General features: G+C 40.7%; 1 protein-coding gene across 11 annotated transcripts in view; it reads right to left on the bottom strand.

Annotated features, from left to right (window-relative positions):
• The window catches only part of LOC125764108 (lachesin), a 58386-nt gene that overhangs the window by 14254 nt on the left and 27958 nt on the right, over positions 1–16174 (bottom strand). For all 11 annotated transcript variants that reach the window (XM_049427967.1, XM_049427965.1, XM_049427969.1 and 8 more), the window contains 3 exons: positions 15934–16107; positions 3327–3455; positions 290–494 (listed from right to left, as the gene is read on the bottom strand). In XM_049427967.1, the coding sequence (XP_049283924.1) occupies positions 290–494; positions 3327–3455; positions 15934–16107 (508 nt within the window). The remainder of the gene's footprint in view (positions 1–289; positions 495–3326; positions 3456–15933; positions 16108–16174) is intronic.

Genomic DNA, 16174 nt, shown 5'->3' with positions numbered 1-16174 from the left:
CCACTGAAGTTATGCAATTCACTTGACAAAAAGGTACTTTTTATCAACTACTTTTTTGTAAATGAAAGGCCTTCATCGAAGCACATACAGTGCTTTCAAATTTCCAAGAAAAACGGCCGGAAGAAATCAATTACAGTCCGTGCATTCCACGTTCTGGGTATAGCAAATTGATGGAAAGAAACGAAGTGGCATTTCGGAAAATTTAACTTTCAGCTCGTTTGCTCGTGTTAATATGATGAGTTTGGGGTTTTCCAGCGTTTCCCAGCGCGCAACCACGGTACACACTTACCCGTCAAGCAGCATTTCCGGTCGGCTTAGGCTCGGTTGCTCGTAATTGCCGTTCGATGCGCTGGCAAAGTTGTTCGGTAGAACGCGTCCACCCTTCAACCAGTAGGACACGGGCATCGGTGATGCTTCCACCGTACACTCGAGCTGCACGTCGGAACCGAGCGGAGCGCCCAGCAGCTGACTCGTTGGCCGTACCGATGGTGCAACTGGTGATGATGGTATCGATATCGAGCAGCGCACATGAGCACAATGAATCACAGTATTGAAGAGTTTGAAATGAATAGAAACAACCCGAATAGGAGGAAATTAGTGCTGAATACTTTACAAAATGTACCATGCCAAACCCGATACGCAATTTTACTCGACCACTGTTGTAGGTAAAAACTAGCCTCATTCATTTCGAAAAATAGCAAACCATCCACAGAATGTTGATGGGCAGGTATCGATGTACTGTATGGCATAACAGAATCGAACGGTCAGTTATTTAAATTCATGGAATTGTCGTGGAAACTGTGTGAAATGTGTTGTGCTAGAAAGGCTTAATATATTTTCACATGAATTGCATGAATGACATATGTTCCATTTTCGTCAGTGTCATTTTTAAAATATGAAATTGTCATATTGAGAGAGTCCGTTTCCAAATTGACATTTGTGATTGTATATTCAAATGTTTCAGTTGGTTGGTGAGAGTACTTTCATATACTAAAACTTAACTTATTGTTTTGTGAGTTCAAACTGGTTTTTGTGATTAAAATGTTTATATTTAGGTTAATTTTTTTTAACAAATCAAATCACACTTTTGAATAAAAAAAACCTTCGTCTTCTTTTGTGGTACTTCAACCAGTGTTGGGTCAAGACCGAAAGAGGTACCTCAATCGCTCCGCTCATCTTATTGTGCGCGCTCCCGCACAGCCCACGGGAAAAAGAGGTACGAAATCACTGCCGCGTGCAGCGCTCCTTGTGGTGCGAAACTTTGCTCCTGGGAGCGCATCGCACAATCGCTCCTGTGTGCAGCGCTCCGTGTGGAGCTACCTCAAGCGCACCGCACACTTTAGAGAGCGATAGCGGTGCGCTCCGCTCATGCAAAAGAACTACTTGACCCAACACTAGCTATAGCCTTAGCTTTTTTGGGATATTTATCAAAATTTTATAAATTGATTTACGTTAATGCGAATTGGTTGAGATAAGTTTATTTTCACTCAAATAATGCTTTAAATAAGAAAAAGAATAAAAAATAATAAAAAAATAAAAATCTTCCAAAAATTTGAAAATTTCCTAAGGCTATAGCCTAACCTTTTTTTGAGTAATTTTGCAAAATTTTATAAATTGACTAGCTTACCCGGCAAACCTAGCTTTGCCCTTAAACATGCCTTTTGTAATTAATGCAAACATTTTGAGTGTTCAATCTTGATTCGTATGGTATTATTAGAGTGGCGATTAGAGAATATCGTTGATCAATTGAAAATTTTTAAATTATTGCCATTCTTAATCCAAATGATATTCCCAATCAAAGCAATTTTTGTTCTTTTGTGGCTCTTCTTCTTCTTCTTTTCTGCTACTTCAGGAGGCATTTCTGGCTTTCCTTGACGAATGGGATTTAATACCAGATCCCTCCGTGTAAGGCGCCGATTCCACATATACCACTGAGCCTCAAATCACTACACAACATTTTTTTTATTATTTACACACTCGTTTTTACTTATTTATCATTCACTTTATGCTTTAATGAATAAAATTGCACAAATAAATCGTCATGTGTACCTACTTTGATTGATGATTTCAGTAGTGTTCAACATAGTGTTCGTGTTGAAAAAATGGCTATGCCTACTTGATAACACCCGTAGGAAAAACAGAAAAGAAGTCATAATATTGGCCAGAGGCCACCTAGCGAAACGAACTATAGCGCTAAACCTATTCTCATACCTAACGAACGTTCAGCGAAAATTTCATACAAATCGGTTCAGCCGTTTAAGAGGAGTTTGCACACTAACACCGCGACACGAGAATTATATATATATAGATATAGATATAGATATAGATATAGATGTAGATTTATTTTAATGCCAATTGGTTGAAATAAAATTCTTTTCACTCAAATAATGCTTCAAATAAAAAAAAAAGATTAAAATATAAAAACATCTAAAAATTTGCATCGCACAATCGCTCCTGCGTGCAGCGCCCTTTGTGGTGCGAAACTTCGCTCCTGTGTGCAGCGCTCCGTGTGGAGCTACCTCAAGCTCACCTCACACTTTAGAGAGCGATAGCGGTGCGCTCCGCTCATGCAAAAGAACTACTTGACCCAACACTAACTACAACCTCAAGGTCCTGGTCTTGGTCTGTCTGGATTTCTTTGACTAAGATAGTCAATCATGCCTCAGGAGTTCGGATGAGATTTAATCCACGGTACTCATGTACGTCATGTAGGGCAGGCGAAGCTACCACAAAAATTCACAAAATACGTTTTCCATTGTCAATTTGAGAATAGTTATGATTGATTCTCAACTTCAATTGCATTGAATATATTCCCTGTTCAGAATACGACACACACAAAATTCGATAAAGCGGTTTAAAAACTTTATAAAACGTTCTCGAATACGTATGATTTATTTTAATCACCAGTATTCAGAAAAAATGCCCATTCTGGTTAGTTTTGTACATGGAATCATCATGAACAATCATCAAACCATCCTATGCGATCATACCACACACACACAAAAAGAAAAACCACTAAAGGCTGATTTAGATGGTTGGGAAATGAGTCCAACATTTCCATAGACCGTTCGTCACCAGTATCTTCCAGCAATACATATTACCGGTACGGTCATAAACGAACCCGTTCGAACAAATACACGAGTTGAATATATCAAGACCATACCCTCTACCTGCGGGTCTGTTGATAGGTTGCAGCCCGCCCAGTGTAAATGCATTGTTGCTTTTCCTCGATTCATTATTAGGTTGTGTTTTTCCTCAAACTTGACAGACGTATTGTTGGACTTTGGCATGGGCATAGAAAGTGCGTACGATGCCGTTGTACTTACAGTGAACGCTCAGTGATACACGTTTGCTAACGGCCGGTGGAACATCGTTCGACGCGATGCACAGATACGCGCCCATTTGTCTTCGCTCCAGCTTGGGCAGGTGTAGATGGGTACCGTTGTATGCTTCCACTGGAGAAGAGAAGAAGAAAGGAATGATGAAGGAATTAGAATAAAGTGAAAGCAACGTACATGCAACACAAATAACGGGGGCCGCCACGACTTAACGTCGCTTCCGAAACAAAAACCACCGTTCCGTTTCTTGCAAGTTTTACGAGAAGGAATGGATTGGCATAACCAAAAAAAAACAACAACATACAGTTCTAACGGCTTCTAGCTAGTAAAACACTGGAATGGCAAATAATTGTTCATCCAGCTTAAACACCGGATTGGAGCATGTCTGACTGTGCGCTGGTCAATGGCTTTCGAGGCCAGCACACATGAGCATAACCGCAGCACCTTTTCTTTCCGCAGGGTTTCGTATTCTCGTGAACCATTTCCGAACAGCACATTCATTCGCGGGTATAAATTTATGTAATTGGAACTTTAATGGGATTTTGTAACAACCGTGCAGCCATGCGATGGGCGAATGAATTGAACGACAATGAGAACGGGAAGCGCACGAGTCCCGGTCTGGTCGAAAGATTGACGGCCCGTTTGGAGCATAACAGGGTACGTAAGTGGTGAGAAAGTTTCCCTGTTTCTGTGTGGCTATAAAGTGTGTGTGTGTTTTTTGGTGCTTTCGTCATCGCTCATGGACAGTAGAAGGACACGAAACACAGGGGTATCGGTCATCGGTAAAGAAGGTAACGGTTGGTAACGCTTGCCACCAGTCAATCGAAATGTACTTCGCTTTGAGTTGAGTTTGTGTTGCTTGCCGGTTGTGGTTTTTGTGTGTTATTGTACTTTTTTTTGCTAATGGGGTTTGGTGTTTCTGCTGCACAAATACGGTGGAAGTTGGGTGATGCAAAGCACAATCGAGCTTAACTGCAAATCGAATGCAATTTATGACGATAGGTAATACATTTGCGTATATTTATAGGCAAGTCAAGGAGATTACCTTAGAGTTGGAAAATGTGTAGACTACTGTCAAGTATTCGTAGGTGTTGAGACATACGAGAGAACACAATTTTAATTAACAAGTATAACAGCAATTTAAACAACATTTTAGATTTTACTCAAATTTTTATTTAGATTAACATGGTTTTGAAAGAAAATGTTAGAACGGAAGTAAATATGGAATCCTTTACATTTTCTAAAGACTACCTCCTTTCACACATTTACAAAGCATTCATTATACATCAAAAGTAACAGCGAAATCTGTGATTTAGAGGTTATTTTAGACACTAAACAAAGTTTAGATGTACATTTAAGAAATACTCTAAATAAAGCTTGGGGAATGCTAGGTTTTATTTCTAAGCTGTTTGAAGAATTAAATAATCCGACATGCTCTTTAATGTAAGCTACGTCCTTACTTTACTAGAGTCTTACTGTGTTCTATGCCATGGCAATTCCAAAGTACAGCCCAACAAGGTCGAAGCTTTTCAACGTCGCTTCATTCGTTTGGCTCTTCTTTCGTTTTCGCTTAATATTTCGTTCCATCTTGACTATAGATCTATCTGTTTACTATTAAGCCTTCAAATTATCGCCCATAGGCTCAATGATTCTCAATGTGTATTCGAAGCTAAATTGTTAGTTGGGGAAATAGACGACTCAAGACTTCTGGCAAGATTAAACATTTATCCCTACCCATCCCTATCGAACTCTACGAATCCGTGTATTTTTCGCTCCCCGAAAATACATAAATCCTTGTAATACATAAGTGCGCAAATAAATCAAATGAAGTACAAACTGGATAAAGCTAACTCAAGGGAATAGCTACAATAATTTCATAATGACTTTCATTCCCAAGTTAACATCCAACAACATGTTTCATATAAATGTTTTTAACCACTCAAACAGAACCTTTTTTTAGTTCCATAAAATGTAACGGAAACCATACCACTAGAAAGGTTTTGTTTGGTCAATGTCGAGATGTAAAATACTGACTATTTGTCAAAACCTTTATTGGGATAAGTTCATCCTTCGAATCAAACATTTGCGACAAGCTTCCGGTGGTAATCGTAAACATGAAAAGCAAAGCACCGGTCGACATCATCGACAAGAGTGTATCGGAAAACTGTACCGCTCATAAAAAACCGGAACATCTTCACGAGCAACACGGAGCAACAGGGCACTCTCCCAGTAGGGTTCATCTTAAACCTAATGTTTTTACAGCCACAGAAAAGTGTGTGTGTGTGCCACGGTGCCACAGTGCCGAACGCTTTCTAAAGCTAGCTGAAAAACTATCATTTTCCCACCGGAACGGAACCGTCCCAATGTTTTGTGTGCTTGTGTTTCGCATGCCGTAATCGTCGGGTGCCGCTGTCAATTTTATGAGGAGACAGTTAGCAGAATCGTCTGTCGGTACGATGCCGGCTTTATATTGGCGTCTGAAGATGGAATCCAATCATCAGTGTCCTTCCAAGAAAGTGACCGTTTAAGTTCGGTAGGAAAGATCCCCAACCCTGGCGGGCAAATCGTACAACAATCGATATCGATTTCCTGTCCCGTGTTTCACCGGCACGCAGTCCGGTCTGTCGGACGGAGGAAGGATGTGCCATGTGTTTGTGGGTGGTAGCTTTATTTTACGTCTCGTTTATGAAGATACCCCCCACGAGAGCTTTACCCGTGAAGGAAACTTTCCATTCGGTAGATTTCATCCACCGGCAGCAGCGAACGGTGAAGCGAAGTTGGTTTCGGGGAAAGGCAGAAACCATGAGGCAAATAAACACTTGAGGCACACTTAAACGCGGAAAAACGGAAAGCTCCAAACTACCATAGCCATGTACGGCTTTCCTCAATAACAGTTTTCCCCCCAAAGAAACTCTTCGGTTTTTGGGGAGTTTTTTTTTGAGGTAGGACGGTTTTGGGGTTTTGGTTTTAAGCAACTTTCGCTCTTGGTAGAGTGCGGGGCATGGTGCAGAGGGTTTGAATTTACGAGGATAATTTTTCACAGCAAAACAAACAAAGAAAGAAACATTCCATCGGCATCGGATCGAAACGCAACTTCTAGGCACGTGGTTTTATACCGAGCTAAACGACCCTTCCGGTGCACAACTGGCGCACGAAACGTTCACAAAACCGTAACAGTGAAGTTGAACAAAATCCAGTGCTGCAGTCTTGGCTACAAACTCCATCCCGCTCGGTACATCCCGTTAGTGTTTCATCCACACAAAGAAATCTAGGCTATCTTGTCCACATGAAAACCCCCGGAACCATTAGCTGAAAGCAAGTGTAGAACCCACAGCAGGAAAACCTCGTACAGCAGCGAAGAAGAATCGATGTGAAATAGTTTGCCGGAAAACTCGTCCTTATGGTTTTGTTTGTGTATAGTTGGTAGTTGGGATGAGATTTTCCCATACCTGCCAAGGAAACCCGTGAGTGGACACGGTGTCGGTCTATATGGGGTGTTGGTGTGAGTGTGTTGGAAAAATGAATCAAGAGAAAGTAAATTATTTCTCAATTTTTATTTCACCAAAGCTGTGGTGATACACGAGACGAAATGAGAAATGGAAAGGGATTTAATTCTACTATTTTTATTTGTGGACAATATGTGTCCGTGTGTATTTAGATGTTGTGGAAAATGTGGGAAAGAATGGTGTGGGTAGTATTAAATTTTATCATCATATCAAAATGGAAGAATATTTATAAATCACACATTTTAATTATTTATACTTTTTTCTTTGAGAAATAGTTTATGGACGCCTGAATATTGTTTTCATCAACATGAGAATTTTTAATTAGTTACAGTTTTCACGGTAAATTTGTATTGAGAAAAATTTAGTTGCTTTTTAGCTGAAGTTCAGATCTAATTTAGATTTGTATTATTGAAGATATCATAGAATTGTTCAAAGCATTGTTTAAATGTCCTTTAAATACTTTAATTGAAATTAAAGAAATACATCTTTCAATCATTTTTTAACTATGATCTCATCATAATATTTGCTTAAATGCTTAATCACCCATATCTACCTAATGCAAATGATTCAAAGCATTTGAAAAATCCATCATCTCTTTCCAGCAGATTATCCATTAAACGAACAAATGAATTATCCTTCTTTCACTCTTCATCACTTCAATAGCATGCGTTTAATGAACTTTGCCCTTCAAGCCACAGCAATCATAAGCAACACAACGGGCCGTATCGAACACGGCACAAAATAAAACATAATTTTAGCATCATATTTAGCCACTAAAACTTCCGGCAATAGATGCGCCACAGTCTCCTACACATCCACAAACACAGCAGGACACCGAAGAAAGGTACTTTGAAGTACACAATGCCCACACAACGTAGGATCAATTTTAATGGCCGTACGTAGAAAAAGTCTTTCCCTAATAAACAACGAAAAAACAAAATGAAACCAGAAAGCGAAAGAGAGAGAGAGAGAGAGAGAGAGAGAGAGAGAGAGAGAGAGAGAGAGAGAGAGAGAGGGAACAGCAACCGACTAAACATTCTACCGCTTGTCAGGAAGTTGCCGTTGGCGAAGATTCACTCTATTTCGTCCAGTTTTCCAGATCATTTGTCGGTCGCACGGTTGCTCGGGTCGCTGCACCAAAAGCGTACGAAACAAAAAGGGAAGATGATGCGGCCACTGAACGTGGAGAGGGCTTGCAACGTGAATGCGTCATCAAATTGGTCCGGATATTAAAACCGAGAAAACCGTGCGCCGCTGGACCCGACCGAACCAATTTCTGAGGAATCTTCAATCATTTTCTGTCCGGGTTCTGGGGGAAGGGGAAAAGTTTTCATCCAGTGGCAAAAGGGGCCGAACGTGAGGAGAGCAGAATGTGATGGGTTTGTTTGAAGGATGAACTACACCAATGGTGATGGACCAAACAAATGGTAATGTTTAGTCCGCTTTCGCTTTACTCAAACATGAAACGGTGATCTCTTGTTCGCCATTTGGAGCGGTTTTTTTGAATACGTAGCGATGAGCAACTTGAATTATGTTTATCTCCCGTCCTGCATCAAGATGGTGAGCATTTTTGCTAATTTATTACGTGCATTCTCGTGTCTTTTCAATCTACCACCTTTGCTGTGTCAGGTGAGTTAGAAAGATTCGCCCATGTTGGCAGTTTACTTTTCAAACCCGGTAAGCTTCCCTTTCGTGAGGGCGCGTTTTATGGCGATATGAGAAGTAAAAAAAACCCGGTAAACCCCATCTACTACTTCAAAACACCACCACCATCGGAGTACGGGACTCGATCGAGAGTCATGAAATCTGAACCGGAAAATCAACCTCACGGTTGTGAAAAGCCAAGTCTTCCAAGCTCATGGCGTGGGTTTTCGTTCGCCGCAACGGGAAAGCACTCGCGAAAGAAAAGGATGGGACGGCGTAGGCTTCGCGTTTCGTACAGCTGCATCTCAAGCGTACCGCCATTTAACTGAGCTTTGCACTTCCGTAACGACCGTGAAGCACTAACGTCCACCGCTGGACTAACGTCGTCTGAAAACGACCCAATCGGAGAAGGTATTATGTTTTACGATCCGGCTGAACCCATAAAAACTGACCAGAGGGATTCCCGGGGAAAATCACTGTCAACGTCGGCTGTATAAGTGTGTGTGTAAGAGAGTTTGTGGTATAAAAAGCGGGTGGCCAGATAATGAGAAAGTGTCATACCCGTCTTATGGGCGGGATACCTTTCGACGGGATGAAGCTTGATTTAATAAACCATTTCCTTTCGCGCCAGTTCGCTGGAAGCGGCCAATCCGTTGTACGTGCGTTTCACGCGAATGGTTCACGAGGGATGTATAAATATATTTCTGCCCATCGTCTACAGCTTTCGTTTTTTTTTTTTTTTTGGTGGACCCACTCCGTCTGCCCACTCGGTATGTCCGGACAGGGGGATAGGGATGTTTAGAACGAGGGCAATGGCTAGAAACACATTAATCAATGGATGACTCACAGTGGGTGGGAAATTGTTTTCCAAGCTCAAGCACAAGCAGAAAACCGTTTAGACAGTCCCAGGAGGTGGATGTGGAAAAACTCCAGTTGAAGTACTGTTCGGCACTATAAATCATACGCGAAATCACGTTTCACGTTGCGAAGGTTATGAAATTAATTATTCTCCATAACCGGAATGGGTATGGGAAACTGGTTCGGGCCCAAGACAAAGGAAGGAAAAATATGCTCGCTTAAGACTTATCATAAAATGTAAATTATTGAAAATGAATATTCTGACATTGTGCAAGCATGAGCTAGACTTTTTTTAGCGGGAAAGGTTAATGAAAGCGTCAGAAGAGTTCATTAAATCAGTTGAACTGAGTTCTGAGTTAAAACTTTCATTGTTGTTAGTGTTTGTATTGTGTCAAAATGAAGATTAACAATCGCAAGGGTACTAAGCTATCTTCTTAGAAAGTTGCGATTAGTTTTCATAACTTTATTTTAATATCTTGGAAATATATGATGTTTTTGTCACTCAATAATGTGTTTTAATCTTTCTGCAAACTTAAGAATTCTTAGAGCTCCAGATGATTTTTTTAGAACAATTCGTTTCATAATTAAATTAATTAATTTAATTAATTGTTCATAATTAAAGTGCAGTTTAAATGATTACAATAATATGGCTAATTGATTGAGGAACGCTTTGCTTTAAGTATTAAATTTAGTTTCTTTTTTGCGAAGAAAAAAACCTAGATCCAACTGTTTTTCTTCAAATAATAATCCACAAAAAGGTGAAATTGTTTCTAATTTATTAACCACAAAAATTAAATCAAAGTAAAATTTGTGAGTAGCTGATTTCAAACCTAATGTGAAGATAAAAAATCTTTTTATTTCATCAAATCAACACCGCGGACACAGTTTTTAGAAAACATTTCTTCCAGCTCATCAAGCGGTAGTGCGAGTCATAAATCTGTCAGTCAGTCAGCAAACCACTGCGAAGTATCACTTAATGTCACAGATACAGACCGTTTGTCTTCTTGCGTTTCGGAAATGAATGCACAGACAGGTGGGAATAAAAAAGGAATACACAAAACAAAACAAAAACGGGGCCCAGCAAAGAAAATACACAGCGGGCGTAAAGCATATCATTCGTCTAATCCAGTACCGCCACCACCGACCGACACTACGGTGAAGATCACGTCAAATATTAGCGCAGGATACATTTCATTTTTCATCTTGCCTGCCGACACGGGCACGGCACGAGGGGAAACGCACTAGCTTCCGAAAAGGGAAGTACACGCCGGCTGCCTTACATTTGTTATGCAAATGTGTACATTATGCTTATCCCGGCGTTTTTCTCGCCTACCGCTTACTACCCAAAAACCTAACACGGATGCTTTTCCATCTCGCGTACCATCCCGGGCCCCGGAAGAAGCGATCCATTGTCTTTCTACGCTCAACTCTTTCAAACCACGAAACAAGGCGATCCGGGTCGCGATTCTTGCACGCCTGTCTGGCAAATGGTACCGACCGTACCACGGGTACTACGGCAACGCACCGCTTGGTAGATGTGAGCGAAAGCGAGTAAATCATGTCCTTACGAAATAAATTGAATAATTCACTCAGGAAGGTTCACACTTACCGCCTCCCGGCGTACGAATTGTTAGACACACTGGGAAGGAGAAAGCGTTCGAATGAGATGAGAATGAAGCTACGGAGGAGCGTTGATGATGACGATGATGTGGATGATGAGCGGTAGCTTTTAGTGCGAACAGTACACAGCGTTGCGAAAACTAGCGAGGAAACGTGGACATATGTTTTTCTTGCCATAGTGAACTTTTCCACCACGTTCCGGTAGCAACAATGGAAAATAGACGGATTACAAAAACCAAACACGACACCTCGGTCGGGTGTGATGGTTTGGGTTTTTCTGTTTGTTTTAGTGACGCGTGATGGAAAGCAAAAAGAGTTTTCCATTAAGATTCGTGTCATGTAGGTAGGTGATGGAGAGAATTGATATTTGCATTATAGTGGATGTAGCAGACGGAATGATATAATGCATTTTTTGCCTTTCACTCGTCAGTATTGGCTTTTGAGAATTAAACGTTTTGACCGTTATATGGTTTGTTGAATGAAGACACATTCGAAGCGAAGACGATGACAGACATTAGTTAAACAATGAATTAGAAAAATTCATTTGAAACTTCTATTGTTATCTTGATAAGGTTAATTATTTCGATCGTAATCCTTTCTTGCTATTCATATATGCTTAAATTGAACATTATGCTGATGCCTTTTATGCCATGTTTATGTACCTGCGAATAATTTGCACTAAATATTAGACCTATGAACAATCTATATTTTTGTGAACAGATTTTAATCCCCAGTATTATTATGAGAGACTTTATACTGAGTAGAGGAACACAAATATTATTTTAAACAATGAGGATATCGATATAGGGTAGATTTTATTCCAAATCCCATACAAAGTATTTATGATCAGATAAGATAGGAAGTTTGTTTTTGATTCATAACGAGTGGCATGACCGTATTGCTGATTATATAAGATAGGAAGTTAGTTAATTTATTTAAGTTTTTAAGCAGCATATTTAATAGAAGCTAAAGATCACCTTCCTTTATTATCACCACCTTTATTACCCCGAATAGTTTTGTCATTATGATATTGGAATGTTTGACATTCCAACAATCGAACAGTAAAAAAAAACACAAAAGCAAATATATTCCTTTTTCTCTACCACACTCAGACCCCTTTTAGTTTGTAAGAAAATGCTTTAAATATTACAGCCTACGGTCTACAGCCTTACGGTACAAATCTTGAATTTCTGCTCGATTGGAAATTCAACGATGCTGCCAAAAACATTACCTGTCCTGTAGAGCAAGAAAACGTGTACAAAGACGACAAAAAAAATCCACGCAACACTACGCACTCAGGTTCGTTTTATGAATTTAGAGTGTGCAGCATCAGAAAACTCTCGTGTCTGACATTAAAAAAACGGAAAACGACAGCACCCAAGAATGAACATACGCGGAGTGCGCGAAAGGTGTTGCTAAAATATTGCATTTTCTAGTCCTGCACCATTTTGCGCCCATAAAACCGGGCAACATACGGATGACGCTTCTCCCACGCGGGAAAAAGAGGTACCGTTAGGGGATGTTTAGGGGGGAATGGAAGAGGGAGGGAAAGGGAGGTCACATTAAGGATAAAATGTTTGCCTCGAAAATTTGTGCACGTATGCGTGTGTATGTCTACGGAGGAACCACGGTAAAGACAAGGAAGGAAGAGTTTGTAGAGACAACCGTCAAAGAAGAAAAGTACGGAAAAACAAGGGAAACTCGTGCTAAAGGAAAAGCTTTGCACAGGTGGTTTCGTTTCGGGTGGTTGGAAAAAAGGACACCAGTCTTACCCAAAAAGGGAAGCTAAGGTAGCGGGGGAGAGTAGCAAGGTGACGTAGGTGGCAACATAAAAGACTGGAACCAAGTCATAAGCCACCAGCCCCAGCCAGCAACAGAAGCAACTCAGCAGCTATGGCGCTGAACACTGAAAACAATGAAATCCTTTTTTCCCGGGCCACCCGCCACCTGCGCGCATTATGTGACCCCTTGCCGTGACGGGTTGTGTCAGAGACAACCAGCCCGCCCGCTGTCATCCCCAAAACCCGTTTATGGGAAAATGTTCTGGATCATCATGCACCTTCGCCGTTGCCAATGCGTGCACGAAACCGTGAGCACCGACGACGACGGTGCTAATGCTTTAGCTGCACACTTTTGCTTCTTTCGTACGTGGTTCTATGGGAGAGTGGGTGTGTGTGTGCCCTTGTGTTTGTACGATTCGCATGAGTGCCTTCTTGCGTTAACGAAAGAAAATGGAATTAACAGACACACCAACACACACACATGCACAAAACCTAAAAAAAGAAGCATCCCTCGAATGCTCTTTCGAAGTTCCAACGCACACGGGATGGAGTTTTACAGTTGGGAGTTGCTTTTATCATTGTTTTACCATGGCATTTGCTCCCAACCCCCGTGAAGAGATACCCCCTTGTGCCACAGGCGGTAAAGAAAACGGAGGAAAATGACAGTGGAAAGCGGTGTGCACAGCAGCACACATCGTACCAAAACTGGCTCACCAAACCGAAGACGACGACATTTAATCTTATTTTCCCACGACATTAAGCATAAATTATGCGAATATTTTCCCCTCGCTGGCTTTTCCCATTTTCTCTTCCTCCATTTCTTCCCCCCCCCCCCTCTCTTCCACCTCTATAAACAGCACATCATTTTTGCATGCTTCAGGACACGGGGTATCCATTTTGTCTTCTATTGCACTGTGCACTTTACACGCGGTACTGCATGCAAGCCGTAGTGCGTTCGGTACTAAATGTTCGTCAAAGTGACACTTATTAGTAGTTTTCTTTTGAATGAACCATTTTGCCATTTTGCTCCCTTTGGTCGCTAGACATCCCTCCACTCCTACCCCCTTTCGTACCATCTTCGTGTGACAGTTTAATGTCGTATTTATGTTTCCGGTTCCGGTTAACGGGTGGTGTTTTTCCAACATTACAACCAGCGAACCTGCCGCGTTCGCGTTGACATATTACATGCGGAGGCACCGCACATGATTCGCTTATAATGGGGGTATTAGGAGTAGTGGTGGTACAACAACGAAAAAAGGTATCTTTTCATGCACAACCAACGTGCCAAAGATGTGCCAGCAGTAAACAGCACCAGAGGGAGAGGGATATGGGAGAGATATTTGTTTTCGCTGCAAACATGCATTACGAAGTGCACATTCCATGTCTTGCTTCCCGTGTTGAGGTGAGTGATAATGTTTCGAGAAGTTCTTGTATCTGGAAAATATGGCTGAGTATATCACTAATGTTTTTTTTGTTCGAGAAAAGTACATATTTTTCAACGGAAATATGGACCATATTTCACCTGGTTTATTTCTTTACTTGGTTGGGATTTTTTTTAATGCAGAAAAAATGGAAATGAAAGTTATTAAATTTTATACTTCATATAAAGATTGTAGAATAATATGTTTAATGACCGTCGAACACACTCGACGACGAGCTTTAGACAGTGTATACACAAATATTCGTTAAAATTTGCTTTATCTGGCCGATTACACCCGGAAGAAGATGCCCTTTCCCGGGTCGGCGTACGAACCAAAGTGGATTGATTCCTTATATAAGTTTTCCACAGTTGCAAGCAATATTTCAATTTTTTTTAATAAATTCTCTCTCATAGTATCATCAAACAGTTATTCTAAAGTATTAGTTCTAGTGTATCGAACATACGATTTTCTGCATTCAATCGACTCCTCAGAACCAGCAACTGATATGTGTGTCTGGTTGTAAAATTGAATTTAGTTGGAAATTTTATATTTCTGCTTATGAGTGTAGAGTTATGCAAACAATATGTAGTGATGCTTTGCAATATCCTCTATCCACTGCTGAATAGTGGATCCTGGAATCATTTTCATTCCAACTTCCTCTGCTTGAATGACATCCAGTTCATAATATCTGCAATAGCAGTAGAATATTTTTTCTTGCGAAACCTAAGCACATTCGTTATTGATTTTTTTTATAGTTTCAGAGAAAGCTCATAAGTCTTAGTGTGTCAATACAAGGAGCCAATAATGATTTTGAAATTAATAAAATTTTCCCGATTTTTTCTTTACTATGCACAACAATGTGCTAAAATCGGCAAGAATTTTAATCACTAAGAGGTAGAAGTATCTTAAAGTCGTTGCACCTGACAAAGTATTTGAAATGGTATTGCAAATGACACACTGTGTACAACATTTGCTTTGGGCAAAGACAAAGTACTTAAAGCTTAAGTATGTGCAAGGTTTCATCTTGCAACGTCACACAATACCAAGCATCAAATTATGATGGTAATGGTAATCTCATTATTACCACTTCATTTAACATCAGTGCTGTAGTCGTGTTTGAAGAACAAGTCGTTTGGATACGAGTAAAGAAAGTTTCGATTGCCCTGCAGCCACAATTCCAGCGAATTATATCTACAAGGTAGCTAAAGTTGGTAATGCAAAGAGTTGGAACATTTTCTCAAACTAGTGCGTGAAGTGGAAGGCCATCGTGATGTGTGTTCAAATTATCCACTAGTCTTGGTTTAGCTTTGTTAATTAGTGTTAAGATCCAGCCCTTGTCCAACGCAAGTACAGTGCACCGTGAGAAGTTATTCACCTTCACCAGTTTGAGTATTAAATCCAGTGCTAAGCACTGTGAACACATCATCAGAATGGCTTCGAGTGGTCTTAAGTGCGGATAATCCTTCTTTAACCAACGGGATTGCTATAGACAGAAATCAACGCAACAACACATACACTCACACTGCAAGTATTCGGAAAGTCCGTCACGATTACAATCAATTTGTTGATTAATTAATTATCCTTCACTGCAGTCTGGGAAAATCTGTCGATTGTTCTGGTGGAATACGAGTACTTCAAACCACCATCAAAACCGGTAAGATGTAAATAGGATTTGTAGCCTTCCAACCACCGATGATCGCCATCATCATCATCAAACACGAGGCAACTGGTCCTTTTGCAAAAGCAAGTAGCCATTCTCACCTACCTCGTATTAGTTCGCGACTCTGGGGCTTCCTCAGCAGCATGTACTCGCCGTCCTCTCGCTTCCAGGTGACGCGAGGCGTCGGATGTCCAACGGCTTTGCAGACGATTGTTGCATCTTCACCCTCCTGTACGGCTATGTCCGCTGATGATTCCTCGTTGATAATGTCCGGTGGAACTGTTGAGTGTAAGAGAGAGAGATAGAGGATGAAAAGGATATAAAGAAGAATCAGAGCTGGCTTATG

The sequence above is a fragment of the Anopheles funestus genome, chromosome 2RL, assembly GCF_943734845.2.
Source record: "Anopheles funestus chromosome 2RL, idAnoFuneDA-416_04, whole genome shotgun sequence".
Classification (NCBI taxonomy): domain Eukaryota; kingdom Metazoa; phylum Arthropoda; class Insecta; order Diptera; family Culicidae; genus Anopheles; species Anopheles funestus.
Note: the sequence above shows the minus strand (reverse complement) of the source record. Positions and strands in the feature narration are given on the sequence as shown.